The sequence below is a fragment of the Bos indicus x Bos taurus genome, chromosome 16 (genome assembly GCF_003369695.1).
Source record: "Bos indicus x Bos taurus breed Angus x Brahman F1 hybrid chromosome 16, Bos_hybrid_MaternalHap_v2.0, whole genome shotgun sequence".
In the NCBI taxonomy this organism is placed as follows: Eukaryota; Metazoa; Chordata; class Mammalia; order Artiodactyla; family Bovidae; genus Bos; species Bos indicus x Bos taurus.
Genome location: NC_040091.1, coordinates 12,245,554 through 12,272,097, shown reverse-complemented (window position 1 = coordinate 12,272,097; position 26,544 = coordinate 12,245,554). Strand labels below are relative to the sequence as shown.

Here is a 26,544-nt window from a genome sequence, read left to right as displayed (position 1 = left end):
TTTCCTCATATTATTTTAAAAATACCACAATATAGTAAGCATAAAACCAATCCTTAAGCAGTGCACTTGGCTACTTGGGAATGTGTCTCTTATTTCAACAGTGTTTGGACAGAACAGACCTAGGGACACCCCCAAACTCCAGCTTTCGACCACCCTCCAAGCTTTTATTCAGTTTCAACCCTCAGAATCAGCCACTCAGTCTCCGGAACCAGTCAACTCTATTTTTTGAACTGAACTCCTTGTTACCGGAATAGTCATGAGTTCCCAGATTCATCCGATTTCACTGATGGAGAGACCATGGTTCACCACCTGTCAACATGCACCTGCAGGTCTCTTACACTTACCTCTCTGGGCTTCTACTCCCACCGCAACAATGTGGTTCTGGAGGGTGTGGGCCACTTTTTCTGTAAATTGGCCAAGATGAAGCACCAGGGACCCAGTGACTCTTGAAGAGTGCAAAACAATTGGGGCGGCCACATCCTGTTTCATGAGGTGCAGAAGCCATCCCAAGATGAATGGTGCAAAACCCAGGACGCTGTGAACCAGGCCCTTTTGGGTCTGCTTGCCCTGGGTTCTGCCTGGGTGGACCCCCACCTCTGTAACTTCCTGGAGAGCCGCTTCCTAGACAAGTGGGTGAAACAGCCAGAAGATAAGCCACTGCCTGGCTAACCTCCCCAGGCTGGAGGTCCCCAGGCTGGACTGGATGAGTGTCTCTTTGAGAGGCTCACCCTTGAGCACAGTTAGGAGACTCTGGAGCCCAGCGGCCTTTGAGAAGCTCCACTGGTGTCAGGACTTCTGCATAAAGCCCCTCTTTGCTGCCACTAGGCAGTTTTTTAACCACCCTGGGGCCCTCTTCCAAGTCTTGGACCAAATGGAAACAAAGCTTTTTGCAGCAATGAAAAAAAAAAAAAAACAAACACAAAAAAAAACCTTAAAAAATTCATGTCTCAAATTAGAGGATGCATACAGTCTCTCTACTTGTATTTAAATTTTTCCATAATAAAATAGTAAAGAGTCATGGATCAATTTTATAAATGTACCTAGTAAAGAAAAAGTAGATTATTTCCTTTATAAATAGAAGTTTTATAAAATTTCCTTTAGGGTTTAACTTGAAAAAGAAGATTTAGAGCAAGAATACAGTATCATTTCATAAAAAAATAACAAAGCAACTCTAAAAAGAAATAGCAAATTCCATTGTGGGCAAACTATAGATGGCTCTTATAAACTACTGGGCTGTACTAATTTTGTTCAAATTGGCAAACAAGGATCTTCCATCACCATCATCACCTGTCTTATAAAAAACAGATAATAGCCAAAATTGATCAACCTTTGATTTTTTATAAAGATACAGCTTAACAGCTTGAAAAAACATTGCCAAACTGAGTAACACCCCAAATCTTGAAGATTTCATAATTTGCTCTTCATCTAAAATTTTGCTTTGACGCATAATACACCTTCCTGAAACAATTCTACAATACATAAATAATTCCAAACACTGAAAAAAGTTTGCTAAAATAAAATTGGGATGTTTATTACTTTTTCTACTCATAGCAATGAAAATCACTAGAAATTATACTTTTGTTCTTTTCAAATGATCTGCTTAAAAATCAAGCTTTTTTAAATAATTGGTATAGAAGATAAAATCATTTTTAAATCTTCAAAATACTTAAGATACTATAAGATAGAAATATTTATTTTTTTTCATTAATGATGAGAAGAAAAGAGATTCAGTTTAATCAAGGTCTGACATTTATAAATTTTAAGCATTTAACTGAGCTGGAAGATTGAATGAAAGATTAATTAGAACAATTACAGGTAGAGAATAGCATTTGTCCATTTTCTACATTCATTATGGCAGTTATCTATCCAAAGAACCAACAGGAGTTCTCAGATCCAATGTCAAATAATGGAATTTGGGCCAGTGCTCTGAACACCGCTTTTATTTAGGACGCACCACATGCACATGATGCAGGTAGGGAGAGTTTATGGATCCATGCATTAAAGACAAGACAGACTGGTACTACTGCCAAACGTGCACTGAGTCAGTGAGAAAGTTGCTCAAGGTTCTTTATACTTAATGGTTTCCATGAAGATAAGTGCAGAAGCAGAAATGTATGCACATCCCAAAGCGTCTTCTTCATTTGGTTTCCTGTGCTTTCTTTGCATTCTGCTTTTCTTTTGCCTAGAAATTAAAGACAGCATACAATAACATCTTAAAAGTATGTTTCAGTTCATATTAAAATGTGTCTAAGAGGACACTCCTAAGCTAAAAGGCTTGAGATACATTGTTTATAAGATGTCTAAAATATTATCTTTTATAACTTGAGACTCACAACAAACTCTTCCTGGACAATTACATAGTGATTCTTTGTCCTCAATAAAAAGGATCATATTTGGTTTGTGGTTATTTCTTACCCGAAGTTGAAAATGTATTATTATAATGGTAATAATTTTAAGAAAAAAATTTACTCATTCCATAAAGACATATTCATTCATAACTATTTCACAACAATATATTTACGTATGTGTCCACTTCTCATACAAACTGAGTATAAGAAAAATCCTATATTGATTTCTACATATTTGAATAAATGAGTTTAACATAATAGTTTAAGTGAGTTTAACTTAACTAAAGGATCACATACCCGGAATGTTGATAAACCTCACTGCTGCTAAGTCACGTCAGTCATGTCTGACTCTGTGCGACCCCATAGATGGCAGCCCACCAGGCTCCCCTGTCCCTGGGATTCTCCAGGCAAGAACACTGGAGTGGGTTGCCATTTCCTTCTCCAATGCATGAAAGTGAAAAGTGAAAGTGAAGTTGCTCAGTCGTGTCCGACTCCTAGCGATCCCATGGACTGCAGCCCACCAGGCCCCTCCATCCATGGGATTTTCCAGGCAAGAGTACTGGAGTGGGGTGCCATTGCCTTCTCCGGATAAACCTCACTAATATGACTCAAAAAACATTTTCAAGAGTTGTTCACTTGAAGCTCCTAACAAGTATAGAGCTTGAACACAGTAATTCTATTTCACTTTTCAGCAGTTGAGGAGGCCAGAGCTAAAAGTGTTATCAAACTAATAACCTGGAAACTGTGTCAAAATGCAGACTGACTCAATAAAATGCCTGAGGATCTAAATTTCTAACAAACTCTCAGGTTATGCCAGTTCTGCTGGCCCTCAGGTGACACTTTGAGAAGCAAGCTTTTATAAGACTAGAATGTAATGCTCTTTACACTATGGCACTTGAATCAGAAAGGATCAAGTAAATTAAACCCTTGATATTATACAATTAAGGAAAAAACCTTCCTTGATTAGAACTATAATCTTTTTTTATTCTGCATTAGGTGATAAAATTATTATACAACTGTATGACAAAACTGAATGCTATGCCTTACAATATATTAAAGAGTAAATACGTTGTATGTACCATATATTTTTTAAATTGTATATGTAAACATTTTCAATTAAAAAGAATAATTTGTAATTTGATGCATATGATTTCTCAAAGAAGTTTTCTGTTTCCAAATAATAAAAACACAATTCCATTTTTGATGTAACTGGGAAATAAAATGTGTAATTCTTTTCTTAATGATGTCTGAATATACAGGTACCTTACTAAGATTAATAAGAATGAATTAACTGGTTAATAACAAATTTTACAACATAATTAAATAAGCAAAGACATGTAGAGTACCCATTCACGTATTAAAATATATAATTCAGATAAAACTAAAGGTAAATTAAATAAGTTAAAAATAACTATATACCTTGACCAAAAAGATCTCATTTAATCCCCAATAATGTGAACTAAGTATTATTCCCAAATTTTACATGAGGAAATAGATTCTATAGTAAAATAAATAACTTGCCTAAAAGCAACAGCTAATAATAAGTAACATTTCTGAGATTTAAACCAAAAGTTTGTATTCTGGCCTTTATTGAAAAATAAAAAATACTGTATTTCAAAATAGCATCGAAAAAATGTTCACGGTTCAGAAATATGTTCCTTCTATTTAGTGTGCTATTGAGATATTAAAAATTGTTGACTCAAATCAGATAATTCTGTAATCATAGGTATTAACATAGATATTATTGTGAACAACTATGTTCTACCTTGTCTCTATTAAGGGCTAGAAAAAGTAAATTCTGTACATCAGTTATTTAATACCAATTGAATTATAATGTCTTTGTAAAATTTGGACAAAATTCAATACTGTGAGGTTGCTCTGAATCCCCCACAGTAACAAAATCTATGATTTTAAACTATGGTAGGTATTGGTGGTTGCTAAAAACCTGAGATAGAAAATGATTCAGAAACATATATAAAAGTTGGGATAAAATTTTTAAAGAATTATAAGTATATCTGAATCAGTAAAAGTTTCACAAGTGAAACGTTAATCTGCTGATTTTATTTCATACTTTAAGGAACAGATTTGAGGTATGGCACAAGAAATTTTATAACTATACATTTTTATATTACCTCCTGAGCAGTTTTTATTTAACATACATTCAATGAACTAATCAGATAAGAATAGAAGCTTCATAGAACAAGAACACTTATAAGGCAAGATCTTAACCTAATTCATTAAAGGCACAGGCCCTTGGGAGAATCAAAGTCTGCGCTCTTTATTATTTTGTAAAATTAACAGATTTTCACAGCTTAAATATTTCCAAGCCATCACAGGCAGTAAGTAAATGCCGCTGTTCTCAAAAATCGGAGCCTGGACAGCTTTAGCTCTTAGCAACACCGCCAAAAGTAGCCACACCTTCCTGTTCGGTTCCTTCCACCCCTTCCACACTTCGTCCCTAATTTTTCTTTCACTTGGCATTGTGGGGAAGAAGGATGGGTTTCAATGTAATAATCCATTTCTGAACTCTGCATGTAATTTTTTCTCAGAAGTGTTACTTATTTATTAAGTAATTTTCACTGCTGAAATCTTTATATTGTATATAACTATAAAATTTAATCTTGATCTGTTGTTTTTAATTTTTAACATTTACAGTTATCAGCAGAAACTGATATTTCAATACAATATGATTTTTTCAAAATAAGATGAACAAAAATATATTTGTGTACTAAAGAAGCTGATTCACTGGTAGAAATTAAGCATCTAATTCTAACAACAGATGTAAAAATTTGAGGATGTAAAATTTTAAATGGCATAAAGTTAATATTTAGGAGCTACCCTGCGCTTCCCCCAGAATCTCTTGCATGACTTTATTCTGGCACTTATCAGAATGATATTGTACAGCACAGTACTATAATTATGTATTCCTATCCTCTCCCCAACTAGGTTGCTTAAGACAGAGATGTGTCTTATGTGTACATCTGTTGACTTTAACAGACTGCCTCAAATACAGTTTCAGTTAGATAAATGTTGGATAATCAAAACATCTCAAAAACTTTAATCAAATACTGAATCTGAATTCCCTTCAAAATCTATGCATGTAACAGATGGTGCATATATATAAGAAATAAATACATCTCAATATTGCCTGTGCAGTATTATTAGTCAAAGAACAAGAAAGTCAGTAACTACTCTTTCAGTAAAACAAATACAAATGAAGAACAGACTGGGTTAGTATTCTACTAACACTAGGCATTCATATACTGCCACCCTGTGTCCAATACAATGTGAACCAAGGAATTATGGTTCTAATGCAAAAGTTGGAAAGCTGTTTTAACTGTGCTTTTAAAAAAATTATGGAAATATACTGTCATTAAAGTCAAATAAAAATGGTCCTAAAGTTGCACAAAAAAGTTTACTCATGGACCAATTTTAAAGCAAAATACATACGTTTAAAATTTCTCTAAAGTATTTGTCTGGTCCCTGATAATATTTATCTATATTTAATACCTGATATATCATATAATTTGCCATAGCAGTCTATATTCTAGTATTTTCAACAGAGAAATATTTCACAGTGTTTCATACAAAGAATATTAATATCTAGATACTCAGTTAATCAGGCAATCTTGAGGATTACAGTACCCTAATTGTTTCTAAACCTTTAAAAATTAGTTTCACATTTTGGACTTTTATGATTTTTACTACCTTGAGATACATGAATAGAAAAAAATCTATATGGGTAAAGAGAAGATTTAGCAGTGTTCCTGCAACAATTTTACTTCTAATGCTAAAAGCTGAAGCATATGTTCATAGGCTGAACATATGCTTCAGACTTCCTTGGTAATTCAGGCTTCCCTGGTAGCTCAGCTGGTAAAGAATCCGCCTGCAATCCAGGAGACCATGGTTCAATTCCCGGTTCAGGAAGTTCCCCTGGAAAAGGGATCAGCTACCCACTGCAGTATCCTCAGGCTTCCCTGGTGGCTCATACAGTAAAGAATCTGCCTGCAATGTGGGAGACCTGGGTTTGATCTCTGGGTTGGGAAGATACCCTGGAGGAGGGTATGGCAACCCATTCCAATATTCTTGCCTGGAAAATCCCCATGGCCAGAGGAGTTTGGATGGCTGCAGTCCATGGGGTTGCAAAGAATTGGACACAACTGAGCAACTAAGCACAGTACATAGCATGTTCAGGATCTATATAATAAAGTATACACAAAAACCTGAACACACATCTTGAATTATTCAGATTTCCTGATGGTATCAAACAGTTGGGTTGAAATGTATCTGTGCTTCATGAACTTAAAGTTAATAACAAAAAACATCTATAATGTATTCTGGTCTTTAAGTTAACGGTCCAAAATTGTACTTGCCTAGTACTATCTTCTCAAAATGTGGTAAACTGACCAGCTTCATTAGAATCCCCTGGGAGAACTTATTACAGATTCCCTCCCTAAACCAGACTGTCTGGGGAGGGGCCAGGTAACAAGTGTTATAAAGAGATCTATGCTGTGTCACAGAAACCAATACAACATTGTAAAGCAATCACCCTCCAGTTAAAAATAAAAAAAATAAATAAAAGTATCCAGTGGTCACTTTCAGAAACACTGATTTACCATATAAACTCAAAAAACAAATACGCTTTATTTATTCAAAATTTTTCTTAAAGTGCCTTATATGGAAGAAAAAAATCCTAGTAATCAGAATTTTTCACTAACCTGTAGTAGTTTTCCCTTAGTGCAAAGGGTAATAGGTTGGGAATAAGGAAACCTATTTCTCAGGCTAGGTTATGCTTTTCCCCCTTTCAATGCTCATTCTAGTTTTAAACTCTATGATAATTCAAATTTTTGCTAAATTAAATGAGAAACATCTATTACTTCAATAATTAAAATTAATAATTTGTTTTCAGCTAAAGAAAGAAAGATGTTTTAAATTTCATTCTAATATAGCACAATCTGAATTTCTAACATTAAGGATTCCGGAAAGCTAAAGCAACAAAGCAATTCCTTATTTTTATTTTGCAATATGACACCTATCCAGCATTTCTCAAGCTGAAAAACAAGTAAGTAAAAGCAAAGCTTCAACAAATTTTATCTCTACTCAAGTCAAGTAACATTTTTTAGAGACTCTAAATCTAATTTAAGTACTCACCAGTAAAAGACTTACCTTTTCTACTAGTGGTATTAACTGCTGGTGTTCTGCTAAAGTCTTTAACAATTCCATAATGAATGGCAGATAATTGTGCTTCCTTCTGATATTTTCAATCTGAAAATGAAACACATATCAAACCACACTATTTTCACTAAGCTTCTGATATTTTAATTTTTGGATCTAGCTCAACATAGAAATGAAAGAAAATCCTCCATTATCATACAAAAAGCATTAGAAATAATGAGATTTCCATTGCCACTAGGAATAAATTACAATAAATATGTGGAGAGAGTTCTCTGGGGTACAGCATCCTACTCTTGGCTTAGCAAACAACGGAGGCTTTTAAAAGTCTAATCTGAGATAATCTATGAAAACATAACTCATGAAAGCAAACTAAAAAGGCCTACAAGATAAATGAACACTCCTGCTACTACACCTATGCAAACAATAAGGCCACACTTAATAAGACCAGTTTTATTGTGTGATTAAGAACAATCTTTCTTTGATTATTCTTGACCAAAAAGGGAATAGCTGTAGGGAAAAATCTGTGCTCCGGTGGAAAACTATGCATTGTCTACACTCTCCCAAGTTACGGGACTGCAGCCTGTCACTGTCTGGTAGAGGTTCAATTTACTTCCCTTTCCATAGGAAAAAAAAAGTTTCCATCTTTTGCAAATTCATTTTGGCATTCCTACAGTTTATATAAATTTGAGCTTCTTTGACTTCTCCTTTGAACTAGTTGTGACATCTTACAGGTTTGCTCAATTAATGAAGTAAATAAAATTTTAGCATGTTCATTTTATATCTGGTCTGAGAATTCTTTTTGGCTAAATTCTTTTAGCCCAATTTTTGAACAAAGCATTCTCAAACAAAGCAAACATTCTAAAACTCAGTGTTATACTTAAGGCAAACATGAAAAATTAGTTAATTATGTAACAACACTACACCAGAATACATAAATAGTAGGCAGTTTTTTAATACCACATAAAAGAGAAGATAACATTCAAGCTTTCATCCCTTACTTTCCTGTCTCCATGAATTTGGCCTTCTTTTTCCTGTCTGGAACACTCTGGAGCCAGCTCCTACCACCTCCACCTAAAGAAATCCTGCCTACCCAGGGTCCATGTGTTTTAGCAATCACACTGTTGGCTGTTAAGTATGTTACAAAGCAGCATTCTCACACTATCGTAAACAACGGAAAGAAGAACAATCCCTGCCTGAGACTGAGCTTCACATGAAAACTGCTTTTTCTACTGTGACAAACATGACAGATCAACAAAGTACTGTTTCCAACGTCCTACAAAATTAAAAAAGTGTTCTTCACTCTTCTCCATTTCTGAAAAAAGTTTATCAGACAGACTGCAAATGAAGAAAAATAACGTAACTGAAGATAGGCTTGCTTAGTATTTCACCCTGAGTTATACAATGGTTGACATAATTTAAAAATTTTAAAACCCTAAAAAAATTGGAAAGAAAATTTAAAAAATGAACCCAGCTATGTACTAAATTGGAGACAGAATGACACCAAGAGAAAATTTTTCCAAGTGAATTTTAAAATACGTTAGTTTGATTGCACATTCAAAATGAAATACATCCTCAGGAAAAAAATTACGAGAACACTTCTCAGTTGTTAACACTACTAGCACTGCTATTCTGAACCTTTTCATTCATATATACATATACATATAGCACAAAGCAAGTAAGTATATGTTAATGCTGATAGAAACCAAGATTTTCAACTGAAAAGACACAAATGCTTAACTTCAAATATAAAGCCCTTTAATCCTTAGTTCGAGTATTAACATGAATTCCAATTGTATTTTCTCTTCAAAGATAAAAAAAGAAACTAGTAAAAACGTATTTCTTAGCTCTGAAAAGTCCTGAATGAAGATATGAAATAATGAAGAATCAATATCGCTAAGCACCCTGAGCAACCAATGGTTGCTAATGGTTTCTAAACACCATTTCTCACCAAAAGAACTCAGGACTTCTTGAAAAAAATGGCCAATTTCAAGTCTGAAGCAGGAAATGCACAAGATAGAGTCTGAAACATCTTATCATGCTAGAAAGCAAGGAAGCTATCAGACATGAAGACAGTCACATCCAAAGAACTTGGGAGATAGCCTGATGTGCCTCCTAATGGTCAAAGACGGGGTAATTTGAGCATTAAAAATAACTGCAGTGAACATTAGCAACAGATGTTAAATATCTGTTCATAATAATACTTGAAGAAAAATAAAAAGGAAAGAAACCTTACTAGTTACCTCTGTAGGGTACCAGGCGAATCAACACATTCTGAAAACATGTGAATAATGGGGAGAAGAGCAATCAAGCAGTCAATATACCTTCACATCAAAATACACTACACTATATTAAAACATTAAGGAACAAAAGAAAAACACCTACCTTATATCTTTTTAATTTCTGTACTTCCTCTTCAATAAGCATCTGATTTTTGGCAACCTCTGACTGAATAGCACTTAACATATTACTGCCCTGATCTGTATCCATGGGTTCCTCCTTGGGGAAAAGAAAAAGAACCAGCACACCCTAATAACTGAGGCTTAAGTCTAAAACATTTTTAGATGATAAACATAGTACAGTCATTTCCCAATTTTGATCTTAATATTGGGGATGGAGTATCAGCTTAATAACTGTAATATTAAAGGATGAAAGAAATACTTATTTAGGGCCTATAAGTAAGCATAAGGAAGAAGTAGTATTTCTCCCAAATTTCTGTGTTCTACAATATGTATGAATTTTTACCTAAAAACCACCCATTGTATAATGTACTGAATTGTTACAATCTTCTATTAGCTATAAAATAAATGTGCTTAAACATACTCAGGAAAATGTGATCAAAGAAATGTAAACAAAAGTCTTTGTCTATTACTAATTCTCTTTGCCAATCATATTTACTAGAAAGATAATCATCATAAGGAATAATAAAGATTACATGTGACTCCAATGTGCCCAATTAATTCTGTAACAAATATATTCTAACTTGCTTAATTATATAATTAAATTACAGTAAATAGTTAATTGTGAACACTTGGCACCCCACTCCAGTACTTTTGCCTGGAAAATCCCATGGACGGAGGAGCCTGGTAGGCTGCAGTGCGTGGGGTCGCTAGAGTTGGACACGACTGAGCGACTTCACTTTCACTTTTCACTTTCATGCATTGGAGAAGGAAATGGCAACCCACTCCAGTGTTCTTGCCTGGAGAATCCCAGGGATGGGGGAGCCTGGTGGCTGCCATCTATGGGGTCACACAGAGTCGGACACGACTGAAGTGACTTAGCAGCAGCAGCAGCATTTAGTACATACTATTTGTCTGTCACTTTTTTGAAGTGGTCTGTATATATATATCATCTCAGTTATTCTTCACAACAACATTTAAGGTAAAGACTATTATTTTAACTTTACATGAAGAAACTGAGGCACAAAGAAATACACTCGAAATCATACTTTCACTAAGTGGCAAAGGCAGGAGCTGAATTTAGGAAGCCTGACTCCAGGGTGCATTATCTTAACCACCACTCAAGATACTTGATTAAATCTGTATTTTAAAAAAATGAAGGAAGGAAAGAAGAAAAGAAAATAGTTTCCCTGAGAGAATAACTAGAACTTTGTACATAAAACACATGGCCACAAACCTCAGCAAGTTGTCTTTGTAACTCTGCTATCTTCTGTTCATATATCATTTTTCTGTCAGACACAATGGCCATTAAGTTAAATCGAATTTCACCTTCACTGTACCTAAGAAAAAATGACAGTTTATAATGCAATAAAGAAATGTAACACTGTTATAATTAAGATAATCTATTTTGATTACTTCCTTATTCTCTGGGGTAAACACAAATCTACCAATTGGCTAACCATAAAAACTGACATTTTAAGAAAGCTTTTGTAAAGAGGAGACATTACAATCAATATCACAAAAATACAAACAATCCTAAGAGAATACTATGAAAAATGATATGCCAACAAATGGATAAATTCCTAGAAACAACCTTCTAAGACCGAATCAGAAAGAGATAGAAAATCTGAATAGACTGATTACTAGTTATATAACTAAATGAGTAGGGTTTCCCTGATGGCTCAGTGGTAAAGAATATGCCTGCCAATGCAGGAGACGTGGATTTGATACCTGGGTTGGGAAATCCCCTGGAGAAGGAAATGACAACCCACTCTAATTCTCTTGCCTGAAAAATCCCATGGACAGAAGATCCTGGGATTGCAATAGAGTCAGACATGATTTAAAGACTAAACAACAAACAATAACAATAGTTGAATCAGTAATCAAAAAAAAAAAAAAAATCCCAACAAACAAAATCCAAGACCAGATAACTTCACAGGGGAATTTTACCAAACATTTAAAGAACAGCTAATATTAATACTTATATTTCTCAAACTATTCTAAAAAAAATTAAGAGGAGAGAATACTTCCAAACTCATTCTGAGTATGGCATTACCCTGATAAAAAATCAGAGACACTTCAGATAAAATTACAAGCCAATATCCCTGGTGAACACACATGCAAAAACTCTCAATAAAATATTAGTAAACTGAATTCAACAACACATTAAAAAGATCATACATCATGATCAAGTGGGATTTATTCTAGGGATGTAAAGATGGTTCAACATACACAAATCAATTAGTGTGATAACTGCATCAACAAAACAAAGGGGAGAAATCACATGATCATCTCAACAGAGGGCGAAAAACTATTTGACAAAATTCAATATCCATTCACGATTAAAACCTCTTTAACAAACTTTGTATAGACGGAACATATATCAACACAGTAAGGGCTAAGCCTACTGCTAACATCATATTCAATGGTGAAAAGCTAAAAAGCTTTTCCTCTAAGATCAGGAACAAGACAAGGATGCCTACTCTCACCACTTTTATTCAACACAGTATTAGAAGTCCTAGCCACAGCAACCACACAATAAAAAGAAATAAAAGGCATCCAAATTGGAAAGAAAGAAGCAAAACTCACTATTTGCTGATGACATGAAACTAAATACAAAATACCCTAAAAACTCTATCAGAAAACTATTAGAGCTATTAATAGTTTTAATAGCTAATAAAAACTATTGCATTTCTATATACTAATAATGACTATCAGAAAGACAAACCAAGAAAACAATTCCCTGTACAATTACTTCAAAAAGAATAAAATACCTAGGAATAAAGTTAACAAATATAGTTAACCATATCTACAGGGTGAAAACACACTGAATCACTGAATTTATCAGCAGAAACCATGGAGACCAGAAGGGAGTGGCATAACATTTCTCAAGTGCTAAAAGAAAAGACTATGAACTGGAGATAAAGTAAACTTCAGAGTAAAGAAAATTACTAGAGAGGGACAGCAATGCATAATGGTAAAAATGTCAATCCACCAAAATGAAATAGTGATTGTAAGTGTTCATGCACCAAACAACAGACCTGCAACAATATATAAAGCTTTAAAAACTGATAAAACCAAAATTAGAAACAGGCAAATTCAAAACTGTCTCTATTTGCAAATGATCTGATTATCTATGTAGGAAATGCCAAGGAATTCACAAAAAGCTTCTAAAGCTGGTGGGTGAGTTTAGCAAGGCTGAAGGATGCAAGACATAGAAAGAAAAAAAATTAAACTTTATTTCTATACACTAACAATGATCACATGGAAATTAAAAATTAAAATACAGTATCATTTGTTATCAGTCAAAAGAACATGATCTACTTGGGATATAAATCTGAAAAAACATGTATGGAATTAGTATGCTAAAAAACACAAAATGCCGATGAAAGAAATTAAAAAGATTCAAGTAAATGGAAGGTCATATCATGTTCATGGATTGCAAGCATCAGCTGAGTTAAAAAAAAATACCAATTCTCCTAAAATTGATGTTTGACACAATTCCTATCAATAGCCCAACAAGAACTTTTGTAGATACAAAATTACACTATAATTTACATGGAGGGCAGAATAACTATAACAGCTAAAACAACTTTAAAGAAAAAGAATAAAGTTGGAGGCATCAGACTATTCTAATACTTATAATAAACCTACAGCAATCAAGACTGTGACGTACTTGCAGAGAAGAGAAAAACAGATCAGTGGAACAGAAGAGTGAACCCAGAAACAGACCACACAAATGTGCCCAACCGGATTTTTTTTTTTTTATAAGGGTGCAGGAGCAGTTTAGTAAAGGATAGCCTTTTTAACAAATGGTGCTAAACCAATTGAAAATATGAAGCAAAAAAATGAACCTTGACCTAACTTCACATCACACAAAAATTAATTCAAAATACATCACAGACTTGTACGTAAAGTATTATCCTATAAACCCTTAAAGAGAAAAAGGGGAAAATCTTTGGGACCTAGGTTTAGGCAAAATTTCTTAGGTTGGACAACAAAAATACATATTGGGAAAACTGACAAACTGGGCTAGACTGGAATGGAGAACTTTTGCTCTGTGAAAGACCACAATGGAGGATGGGTCGATGGGACCGGGAGAGACTGTTTTCAGTCAAGTGTCTGAGGAAGGACTGGTGGTATAAAGAACCTCAAGGCTCCACAGTCAGAAAACAAACAATTCAGTTACAAAATAAACAAAAGGCATGATCTTCAACATTAGTCATTAGGGAAATGCAGATTAAAACCACAAGGAAATATCACTACCCACCTACTAAAATGGCTAAGAGAAAAAATTTTGACAAAACCAAATCCTAGCTAGCTTGTGGAGAAACTGGATCACTTATACTATACCACAGGTGGAAATGTAAAATAAAATAGTACAGCCACTCTGGAAGAGTTTGTCAATTTCTTTAAAAAAATCAAACATGCATTTACCATACAGCTAGGTATTATCTCAGAGAAACAAAAATTTATGTCCACATAAAAATATGTACACAAATGTTTACTGCAGCTTTATTCATAACAGCAAAAACCAGAAAATAATCCAGATGTCCTTCAATAGCTGAATGGACAAAAAAAAAATAATAATAGACTATCCATACCACGGACTACTACTCATCTATAGAAAAGAAGGTACTACTGATAATCCTAACATCCTGGATGAATCTCCAAAGAATTACACTGGGTGAAAAAAGTCAATTCAAAAAGGTCACATATTTTATGATTTCATTTATGTGACACTCCTAAAATGACAAAAACTATAGAACTAGGGATTAAGGATGGGGGTGGCAGAGCAGGGGTATAGTGGTTGCAGCTATAAAAGGGCATCATGAAGAACCACTGCAGTGATGGAATTATCCTGCATCTTGACTGCATCAGCATCAGTATCTGGCTGTGACACTGTACCACAGTTTTATAAGATGTTCCTCCCGAAGGGTAGAGGGTACACAGGATCTCTCTGATTTATTTTTATAACTTAATGTGAATCTATAATTATCTCAACATAAAAATTAATTTAATAAAAAAGACAGCCCTGAAACAATAAACTTCACAAAATAACTGTATAAAGTATCTACCTAAACAGAGATGTGCATATTTAGCTCCTATGAAGACAACATAACTTATTATTATGTAGAATTTAGAAATTTTTCTGTATGATTTCCTGAACATATTAATCCAATCCAAAGAAAAAGTTTGGTAAGTATTGTTAAAACAACAATAAAAAAAAAGGCTTAAAGAAATGTTTAAAAATGAGGACATTCGTTATGCCAAAGAGATAAGCTGAGCATTTACTTTTGTATCCTTTTTTCTATGACTGGCCTCACTGCGCTGATCCAGTCATCTTGATTGCATGCACCTAGGAAGAAATGCAAAAGCATTTACTTCAGATTTGACATCAATATTATTTCAAAAGTTTACTCAAAGTATTTTTTATTAATATTTTGGCAAATTCATTATAGTAAAAAACTTTTTAGCATAACTATGTTAAGCTTCAACTCTTACTTTCTCAGGAATGATTATGGGGAAATGATAAGTTATCATAATTTGCATTGTCACATTATTGTGTCCCTTAGTGGTGCTAGACAAATGTTTGAGAAAGTAATGAATTAGGGAATTATTTCATTAAAACTCTTTGTCTCTGTGAGATAAGGATGACTGCCTTTCATTTTACAGATGATGAAACTGAGGGCTAAGAAAAGCCTGCTCACATGTTAGTGACAAAATAAGGATTCAATCCTTATCTGACTCCCCACCATCACAACTATAGAAAAAAAAATACTGAAATCCACACACAACGCAAAACTGATTTTACCCAGTTATTTTAATCCTCCCTTTTCACCTATATTTTAGCATAGCCCCAGCTGCGTAGCAAAATTGGCCGTTCTGTTTTATAGTTTACGTCCTTTACAGCTGATGGATCCAATGAATACAGAGTGGCTGACCAGACAGATGCCCAGAGAGAAAATGCAGAGATCAGATCAACCCCCAACCAGAAAAAATCAACTTCTACATAATTCAAAGAACACTCTATTAATTTTCTTTAAGAAACATAGAAAAATAAATATTTTTAAACATGTAAATCTGCATTAGATGAACTACTGGTTCCAGGCATGGGTGTGGGCAGTAAGAATAGAATAAGCAAAATAAAACTTCAATTTTTAGTTTTTAATCTGGAAGTATAAAAGTTTTGCGAATAGCAAATAACATTCAGTTCAGTTCAGTTCAGTCGCTCAGTCGTGTCCGACTCTTTGCGACCCCATGAGTTGCGGCACGCCAGGCCTCCCTGTCCATCACCAATTCCCGGAGTTCACTCAGACTCATGTCCCTCAAGTCAGTGATGCCATCCAGCCATCTCATCCTCTGCCATCCCCTTCTCCTCCTGCCCCCAATCCCTCCCAGCATCAGAGTCTTTTCCAATTTCATAAAAACAGGTTTCACTGAACTTAAACCGAACTTTAAAAAGAGAAAAAGAAAACTTAATGAGGTAAAATACGGAGTTAAACTTCTTTTGTGGGTCTGTTAGTTCATTACTAGATCAGAACCACCTCAGCCTCACTCAATAACCATTTATCATGAGCTCCAGGCTGGAGTTGGGGTGGGATCAGGACAAATCCACCCTTTGGCACAAAGGACAGCACAGTACTGCACTATTTAAATAGAAGCTTTGAAGAAAAACATTCCTATAGACTGTTGAACACTGAATTACAGAGATTCTGAAAGATCTAAATCCAAGGGAAAATATTTTACCACAGATGACAGGGATGGGATCATATTTCTTATCAATAACAAGTTAAGTTCACTGAAAGAAGTAGTTTTTAAAAGTTAACTGAAAAATCAAAAATAAATTATGTAATCTAGGGACTAAAAACACTTTTCTCATAGGAAAAAATTAAAGGTCCCAATGAAACTACAGTAGTCAACATGTCCTCACTGTCTATTACTTAGTTTCATAAAGGACTGAAGAGCTTAAGGACATCACCGCCCCTTTCAAAACCTACACCGCACTGGGACTGAAACAAAGGTAAACATCTAATCCTTTTTTCTTCATCAAAATTGAAATGCCAGGAATAGGAACCACATTACCTAAGTCAATCGGTCCTTCTCTTAATCCATCTAGTTCATACAGTCTTCCATTAACAGGAACATAACTGACAAAGTGAAAAGCATCTTCTTCTTTTGCTGCTGTCTTAGCATCAAATTCAAACATTTGCTGTCTACAGGGAAGAGAAAAACAATGAGAAACAAATCGGCAAAGATAAACCAGCCAATATTATATTTAATATAAAGTCCTTTTACCTGGCAAAACTGTTGTGCACTTGTCGGATGACATCTGAATTACTCAGAGCCAAACCTTTCATCTGAAATAAGTTTTAAAAGTAGCCTATTAAAATAAGAACCACCACAAACAAGATATTTTAGGAATAATAAGATTGTACTCACAGCTGCATCGAAACTTTGTGAAAATTCTTTAAACTCTGATAATGTCTCTCCTAAATGGACATCTTGATGCGTGCAGTTCAATAACACACTTACTATGGCTTGAGTAGCACAAGCATTATTAATTACCTATAAAATATAAAAGGAAAAATATTATCAATGTGTTTAAAAAAAACCCAGCTTTCAACTGGTGACACTGACCCCTAAAATATGAAAAAAATATCTTCCAAATTTTACTTAATATAGTATTAGCATAAACATAATAAACATGAGTAATTTCCATTTTTAATCTATTTTCAGGAATTTTATGCAATTCTGGAGCTAAATCAAATAAATTAAATGAACTCATAATTGAAGACTAATCTAGTTAGAGTAACGAAATCCATCTTTCCTGGTCTAAAATATACCTGATAAAACCAAAAGAGCCTATCCTTCCCTCTTATTCACTTCCTAATAAGCTTGTTTCTGCCTACAAATACTCAATCCAAATTTCAGAATCCACTGCAAACTCTAACTTACCTGTGTAATTTTAGAGAAATTATGCAACAATCTATATTAGTTTCTTCCCTCATTTGAATTCCTAAAAACGACAGCATAAACAGCAGTATACTGTCCACATATTTTTCAATGCAATCTTTACAGCCCTAACCTCTAGCTATTAACTATTTATTTAACAAATTGTGAGGACCTTACATTCTACTGAGAGAAGAAAACATTTAGATAGCACTTATGTGTCAAGTACTTTTCTAGGCTTCTTTTAATCCTGTCAGTTAACAATTTAAGAAGAAGGAGTAATATTATTATCCTCATTTTACATTTGTGGAAGCTGAGGAACAAAGAGGTTAAGTAACTTGCCCAGAGGGCACAGAGCTAAGAGGCAGGTGATCTGGTGTGAGAAATCCCTGTACTTTGCCAACATTGGAGGCTGGCTCCATACACACTTGTGGTCTCTCCAACGAGATTATAACCTACTTATGGACAAGGGCTTCTGCCACACTCCCTACAGCACCTACTCAGAGTTGAGATTACAGAGCTGGAAAGAGTCTCAGACCATCATTGCAAATGCCAGCTAGAGTCACTGTAAAGTTAAACTTGATAAATTATTTTTTAAAATACAATTTATTCCCACTGCTGTATTTCATTACTACACTGTAATTAAAAACCATTTTCCAAAAATGTTATGATCTGACAATTTGATAAATTACTTCTATTTTGCCTGATTTCAAAATAAAATCCTTCAATCATCTTCCTTCATTAACTCTTACACGCCTACACTTTTTTGTGGTCAGAGACTTTTGAAATCTTATAAATATCTGTGAGTTCTTACACTTTTGACTGCAGTATGTTTAAGAAATTCCTTGATAAGCCTGCTTTTTCCATTAGAGAACACTCTCTTACTCCCAACTCTCAAACAGTAATAACACCACACTTCGAATTCCCCTTACAGTATGGTTGACGATTAGAGAAAAGTAACAGTAGATCCAGAATCCAATTAACATTGCCGCTGACTTCTTTTAATATGTATTCTGATCTGAATCACAGTTCTTTAGTAAATTTGGATGAAAATTTGTAATGATTAAAGGAGACATCATAAAGGTCATTAACTAAAACAAGACTTAGGGCTGTCTTATCTTGGGCCAAAATTATCTGGGGATGGGTTGGTAGGACTGAAGTCAACAGAAGTTAAAATTTATACTCATTCACACATTCTTTCAAATGATGACACATTAAAGACACAGTCTATACCCAATGCTAGACACTAGGCACTGAGGCTATGGCAGAAAATACTAACAAACGCTCCTATGATCTAAGAACTTCAAATCTGTAATCTATCACTTCAGAAATTTTTTTAAAGGATTAGTAAAGAACTCTATGCAAAATCATCAAACTGTATACATTAAATATGCAGGTTTTTTGTGTATGTTATATGTCAATAAAGTTGGGTTTAAAAAAAAAAGATAAGAGAAAATCATGTGGTTACTGATCCTCCTCTTCTGTAGTTAATAAGGACTTAACAGTATCCATGATTTATTACCAACCTGTTTTGTGTTTGTGTGAAGAATAGTCATTGTGTGTGCATGGGTATAAATATGCCTCTTTAGGTTTTTAAATGAGTTTAGTGCCACCAAGTGGTAAGGCTATAAACAGCACATGAGTCTCTCTTGGGGGAGATCTTCCAAGACCCCCAGGGGATGCCTCAAACATGCACAGTACTAACCCCGAAAAATAAACTGTTCTTTCCTATGCTAATGAGCTGGTAGCATCCACAAGGGGCAAAGGGATGCGTCACACCCCATGTGGGATGGAGGACAGCATGAGATTTCGTCACACTATTCAGAACAGCACACAGTTTAAAACTCACGGTTTACTTCTGAAATTTTCCATTTAATATTTTCAAATAGAGCTGACCAAAACCATGGAAAGTAAAACAGCAGATAAGAGGGGGAATACTGCACAGAAGTAGCAAAAAATTCTTTTTCAGACACTAAAAAGTTCACAGCCATTCAGTTCAAATATTTACTGAAACACCCACTGGGGGCTAGACACTGTGATAATGCTGAACACACAGTGAACATAAGAGATGTGGTCCTTGTCCTCATGAAACATGTAAAAATCACCCTATATACATCCTTTCGGAAGAACTTAAAACTTATTTCAGAAAATAATTTCTGCAGTATAAACTATGTATACAGTCCCCAACTGCTTAAACCTTTAACTAGTCCTGAGTGTTCTACTAAAAGCATTCTGACTTGTAACACACTTAAATAAAGCAGTAGTTTAACAACAGAAGGAAGGCTAGACCAGGAGGTCACAAGAAGGGTTGCCCCAGAACCTTAGGAATTTGGTCTGAATTCCTTGAAGAGGCCATATATTCTCTAATTCATCTGAGCTCTTCCACTCTCTACCTCTTACACAAAATCCAATTCACACATTCATGCTGCCAGCTACCTGACTTCACAACACACAGGCTAGAGAACAACTTCTTATCCTGGCGTACCGAAAAGAACATGGCAGATGCCTAGAGAAATGCATCTAAAACTGCTTGAAGTCCTGCATTATAAATTATAGTCAATCTTCACTGAGTCATAGCTATAGGATAAATTAATACTTTTTTAATATTTATTAACAGACTTTATTTTCTTGGGCTCCAAAATTACTGATGGTAACTGTAGCCATGAAATTAAATGACGCTTATTCCTTGGAAGAAAAGCTATGACGAACCTAGACAGTGTATTAAAAAGCAGAGACAGGACTTCCAGTTCAAGATGGTGGCGTAGAACACACACTCATCTCCTCCTGCAAGAGCACCAAAATCACAACTAGCTGTTGAGCAGCCATCGACAGGAGGACACTGGGATCTACCAAAGAGACACCCCACATCCAGAGACAAAGAAGAAGCTGCAGAAAGACAGCAGGAGGGGGACAATCATGATAAAATCAAATCCCATTCCCGAAAAGTGGGTGACCCACAAAATAATACCAAAGAAGTTCTCCCAACCGTTGTGAAGGTTCTGAACCCCATGTCAGGCTTCCCGGCCTAGGAATCTGACAAAGGAACTGAGAATCCCCAGAGAATCTGACCTTGAAGGTCAGCAGGATTTGATTACAAGATTTTCACAGGCTAGGGGAAACAGAGACTCCAGTCTCAGAGGGCACAAACAAAACCTTGTATGCACCGAGACTCAGAGGAAAGGAGCAATGACTCCACGGGATACTGAACCAAAACTACCTGCTACTGTTGAAGGGTCTCCTGTGGAGGTGTGGGTTGTCAGGGGCTCACCACAGGGACGGGGGCACTGGCAGCAGCAGTCTGGGAAGGTCCCCTTTGGCGTAAACCCTCTTGGAGGTTGCCATTAACTGGACCATAGAGCCTGCAGACCAGAGGGCTGGGCCACCTCAGGCCAAAAAAACTACCAGGGAGGGAATCCACTTGGATTAAAGCTTACTGAGCAAGGCCCTGCCCACTAGAGCAAGAGCCAGTTTTTCCCACCACCACTTTTAAGAGAACACTGAAAGCATAGTAGAACCTAGAGAACAGAGAAGGGAATTCATTCCAGGAAGAGAAAAGGGTACAAAAAGGAACAAATTAAGATGACATGTTTGATACAATAAGTATATTGGTCTGCCTGTATTAGTATGCTTGTAGTCAAGAGTATGGGGTCCTTAGTCATCTACTAAATCAGTATTGGTAAGTAATTAGGAGCTTACCCTAGGAGTAAGATATTTTAAATAGGAAATAGCAGTAAAAACAGTGATTCAGAAAGGTTCGGTTTAATACAGTTTGCAGGAAGGATTGAAAATGGCTAAAAACAAACAAGATCCACTGGGTTGCTACCCTAAAGCTGCTGCTGCTGCTGCTGCTAAGTCGCCTCAGTCATGTCCAACTCTGTGCAACCCCATAGACAGCAGTCCACTAGGCTCCTCCAACCCTGGGATACTCCAGGCAAGAATACTGGAATGGGTTGCCATTTCCTTCTCCAATGCATGCATGCTAAGTCACTTCAGTCGTGTCCAACTCTGTGCAACCCCATAGACAGCAGTCCACCAGTCTCCTCCATCCACAGGGTTCTCCATGCAAGAATACTGGAGTAGGTTGCCATTTCCTTCTCCAACCCTAATGCTTGTGGTTGTTTAGTCACTAAGCCATGTCTGACTCTTTTGAGACCCCATGGACTGTATGCCTGCCAACCTCCTCTGTCCATGGGATTTCCCAGGCAAAAATACTGGAGTGGGTTGCCATTTTCTTCTCCGGGCAATCTTCCTGACCCAGAGATCAAACCCATGTCTCCAGCATTGGCAGGCAGATTTTATAGCACTGAGACACCAGGGAAGCCCCATACATAATGCTGCTAAGTCGCTTCAGTTGTGTCTGACTCTGTGTGACCCCAGAGACGGCAGCCCACCAGGCTTCCCCGTCTCTGGGATTCTCCAGGCAAGAACACTGGAGTGGGTTGCCATTTCCTTCTCCAATGCATGAAAGTGAAAAGTGAAAGTGAAGTCGCTCAGTCGTGTCCGACTCTAGCGACCCCATGCACTGCAGCCTACCAGGCTCCTCCGTCCATGGGATTTTCCAGGCAAAAGTACTGGAGTGGGGTGCCATTGCCTTCTCTGCATACATAATGCTAGTATGAAATAATAAAGGGCAATAGGTTAATGGAGCAAACAAAACTAGAATTACCCAAATGTGCAAGTCAGAACTCAAGGTGTCAGGTATACAACTAAAAATAAGATTAAAACAAAATAAGGGGATATGAATAACAATCATACAAAACAATTTTGTAAACTTAAACTAAAATGGAGAAATTAAAAAAAATCTTACCAGAACTAAGTCAAGAAAAAATAAGTAGCCCAAATAAGTCTTTTAACTAGCACATGGCTACAGTAGTTAAAAATACATTCACAAAGAAAATACCAGGCACAGATGATTTCATAGGCCAATTCTACCAAAATTTGAAGAAACAGACCATTTAAATTTTATACAAATTCTTCAGGACAATTACAAAACAGAAGAAATTTCAACCCAATTCATGAAATAAGCACAGCCTTAATACAAAAACTAACCAAAGTCATTACAAGAAAGGAAAATTAAGGCCCATTTCATTCAAAAATATAGATGTTAAAAAAACTCTAAACAAATATTGAATTAAATTAAACAGTGCATAAAAAGAGAATATATCATGACCAACAGGGCTTATCTTAGATATGAAAGAATGATTTAATATTAGAAAAATTCATAAATGTAACTAATCATATTAACCTATTAAGAGGGAAAATAAAAGTGATCATGTTAACAGATGCAGAAAAGCATCTGAAAAAACTTAGTCCTTCCATAATAAGGACACTTACTAAATTATTAAAAGAATGTCCTTACCCAAAAAAGAATATTAAGGAAAAAAAAAAATCTGAAATGGGAAATGGTAAAAGCATTCCCTCTAAAATCACAATGATTTTATTGGAGGTTTAAACCAGGCAATAAGATAGGAAAAACAGAGACAGAGGGATTCAAAATAAGGAAATAAGACTGGTATTATTGATATAGTAATTTAGATAGAAACACTTCTCTCAAACCAACAAATAACAGAGATAACAGAGTTGAGGAAGATGGCTAAATATAATATTAAGACATAAAAATTAATTATCTTTTATACAAGCAGCAAACATCTAGAAAATGCAACTGAAGATGATTTATAACATAGATATCAAGAAATTAAAATAACTCTAACAAAATATGTAAAAGACCTTTATCAAGAAAATTATGCAACATATTAAAGATAATAAAAGCTTAAACACACATCTAAAAGTAAATAAATAAAAGCAGGTCTAAATAGAGAAACATATGTTTGTGACTTAATATCATGAAGATGTAAATTCTCCCCAAGTTGATATATATATTCAATGTTATTCGAGTCAAAATTCCAATAGAAGTTTTCATACAGTTTGATACAGTTTGATGACTGAAATTTATATGAAGAGCACAGGAAGGATATTTCCAAAAAAGAGCAGGTAGGGGAGACATGACCTATTAGATATGAGAACTTACAAAGCAGTGAAAAGAATTAAATCAGGGTGGTATGGGCACAGAGACAGACAAAAGTGATCAGCACAACTCAGGAAACACACACACATGTATGGAACACATATACAACAGGGGTGGCATGTAAGATAAATAAGGAAATATGGATGTTCAAGAAAAGGGTGATCTAGGTGGGAAAAAGGTAAAATTGAAACCCTACCTCAAGTGATATACCAAAATCCAATTCCTGATGAATTATGGACATAGATATCAAAAATTAAAACTTAAATGTATAGGTAAATATCTTTCATAACTTCAGATAGATAACACTTTATTAAACAAGATACAAAAAGCACAGGCTCTAAAATACAAATTTCCATCATCAAAAAACACCCATAAAAAGTAAAACAATAAAGTACCAATTTGAAGCAGTATCATGAATATATAAACAATGCCTAGAAATCAAAAAGAAAAGTACATTAATCCTACAGAAAAGTACCTTAAGACTTTCACAGAAGAAACACATATGCCACTAGGTATCAAGACCCTATCAACAGGATTAGTGACCAGGGAGATGTAAACTCAGACCACGAAGACATACCATTTTAGAATGAGCTGGCTGGCAAAAATCAAAGAGGCCTAACAATACCGCATATTGGAGTACATGGCTACACAGTAACTCAGATATTGCTAGTACAGGTATAAACTGAAGCCTCTACTTCAGAAAGCACTTTGATATTTCCTCCTTAAGTTATACATTTACCTATCAGATGGAGTAGTATGGTACTTCTGGTTACACATCAGGAGAAATTCACACATCTACAATAGATGTACAAAAATAAGTAGAGCTACACAGTTCACAGTGATGCAAATGAAAACTAAAACACTAATTTACGAAGAAAAAATAATTATTTAAGCTTCCCAGGTGGCTCGGTGGTAAAGAGTCTCCCTGCCAATGCAGGAGCCATGGGTTTCATCCCTGGATCAGGAATATCCCCTGGAGGAGGAAATGGAAACCCACTGCAGTATTCTTCCCTGGGAAATCCCATGGACAGAGAAGCCTGGTGGGCTACACAGTCCATGGGGTCACAGAAGAGTCAGACAGGACTTAGTGACTAAACAACAGCAAACAACTGCTTACTCTTCATGCATGTTCCTGCAATCACTATTGTACACCATGCAAAATAAATTGGATAAATCTTAATAATATAAAATTAATCCAAAACCCCGTAACTATCAATAAATACACAGAACGTGATACTTTTTATAAAGTTAAAATTTTATACACACGCGGCCGTTTCAGGATTTGAAAAAATTATATAGAGTAGAAAGCAAGGAAATGAGATACAGAATTCCACATGCAGGTTACTCAGATGAAGGGACGGAGGATGAAAGCCATGTTGGGGGACACAGAATGACAGATGGTAGGTTTACTTGGCAGGTTTACTAGGGTGAGTTCTAAGGTGCTTACTAGTTATAAAGTAGCCAAATGAGTGAAGTAAAGGAGGGCAGGAATGTATGTCATGAGTCAGGGATAATCGTAATTCCATTTTGTGTACTGGAAGGTCAATTTTTTAAAAAGGAGAAAAGAAAAGCACAGGCATCATCATTGACTGATATGCTTTCTTCCTTAGACACTCCCAATCGTTACACATTAAAGGCGCTAGTTACTTTATCTCTTGAGTGTTATTCAAATCTGTTCACATCTATCCCTACTAGGAGTGTTACCTACTCTGGCATGGACTTCTACAGAAGTCTACTAACTGATATGTCATCTCATACCCTTTACCACTCCTTCCTCAAACACATTCCCCACAGTGGAGCCAAAGTGATCTCTTCTAAATGAAAATCTAATCATATCACCCTTCTTAAAACACCTCAGTAACCTTCTACTGCTCTTAGGATACAGACAAAGGGCTCAAGCATGATCTGCCTCTGTCGGCACCTTGGCAGGAAGCGGGGAGTCTGTCTCTAATATCCACCTTCTCCTTCTTCCAGAACAAAGGACTCACATATATCTGGGTCCACATTCACCTGGAATGAAGACAGCTCCCCAGTCTTCTCTGCCACCAAGTACAGTCATATGACTGAGTTCTAGCCAAAGAAAAGAAAGCAGGCGGCACAGGCAAATTCTAGAAAACGTCCGTCAAAAAGGAGGGTGCTGTCCTCTCCTACTGTCAAGGATGTGGAGTTGAGAAGAAACAGCTGAAACTCCAACTGTCATCTCAGACCAAGAAGTAACTGGAATAGAAAGCACATACAAAGGAACAAAGTAAAAGAGCCTGCCACCCTGCTGGCTTTGACAGTGGATGGGAAAGAGAAAAACCTGTCTTTCTCATAAACCGTTGTTTCTCTATAGCTGATCATACTAAACCCTGACTCATGTGCTGCTTGTATCTCTTGCCACCCAGCCCGTGTTCTCTCCAGTCGAGCTGCAGTGGCCTTCTTCCAGTACACGCTACCAGCCCTACTCCTTTCCATCATACAGCTGTAGTAATCTGGGATGATCCTCAACTTCCTTCTCCCACTTAACACCTACTTAACCTTTAGATTTCAGCTGAACTGTCACTTACTCAGGGAAACTTTCTCAGATCTCCCTGAAAGGTCAGTCCCATTTTCATGTGTGTAGTGAAGACTTCGGCCTCGCCCTAAGAGAGGCCTGGCCTTGGCC

The 26,544-nt window shown here is 35.8% G+C and overlaps 1 protein-coding gene across 3 annotated transcripts in view; it reads right to left on the bottom strand.

Moving 5' to 3' along the window:
* Window positions 1–1,666: 1,666 nt before the first annotated feature.
* The window catches only part of UCHL5 (ubiquitin C-terminal hydrolase L5), a 41,679-nt gene continuing 16,801 nt past the window's right edge, over window positions 1,667–26,544 (bottom strand). For 2 of the 3 annotated variants that reach the window (XM_027564415.1, XM_027564417.1), the window contains 8 exons: window positions 17,363–17,488; window positions 17,219–17,280; window positions 17,006–17,136; window positions 15,215–15,278; window positions 11,157–11,259; window positions 9,906–10,019; window positions 7,515–7,613; window positions 1,667–2,182 (listed from right to left, as the gene is read on the bottom strand). In XM_027564415.1, coding sequence (XP_027420216.1) covers window positions 2,138–2,182; window positions 7,515–7,613; window positions 9,906–10,019; window positions 11,157–11,259; window positions 15,215–15,278; window positions 17,006–17,136; window positions 17,219–17,280; window positions 17,363–17,488 — 744 coding nt within the window. In that variant the 3' untranslated portion in view covers window positions 1,667–2,137. The remainder of the gene's footprint in view (window positions 2,183–7,514; window positions 7,614–9,905; window positions 10,020–11,156; window positions 11,260–15,214; window positions 15,279–17,005; window positions 17,137–17,218; window positions 17,281–17,362; window positions 17,489–26,544) is intronic. The other variant, XM_027564416.1, reaches the window with a different exon arrangement.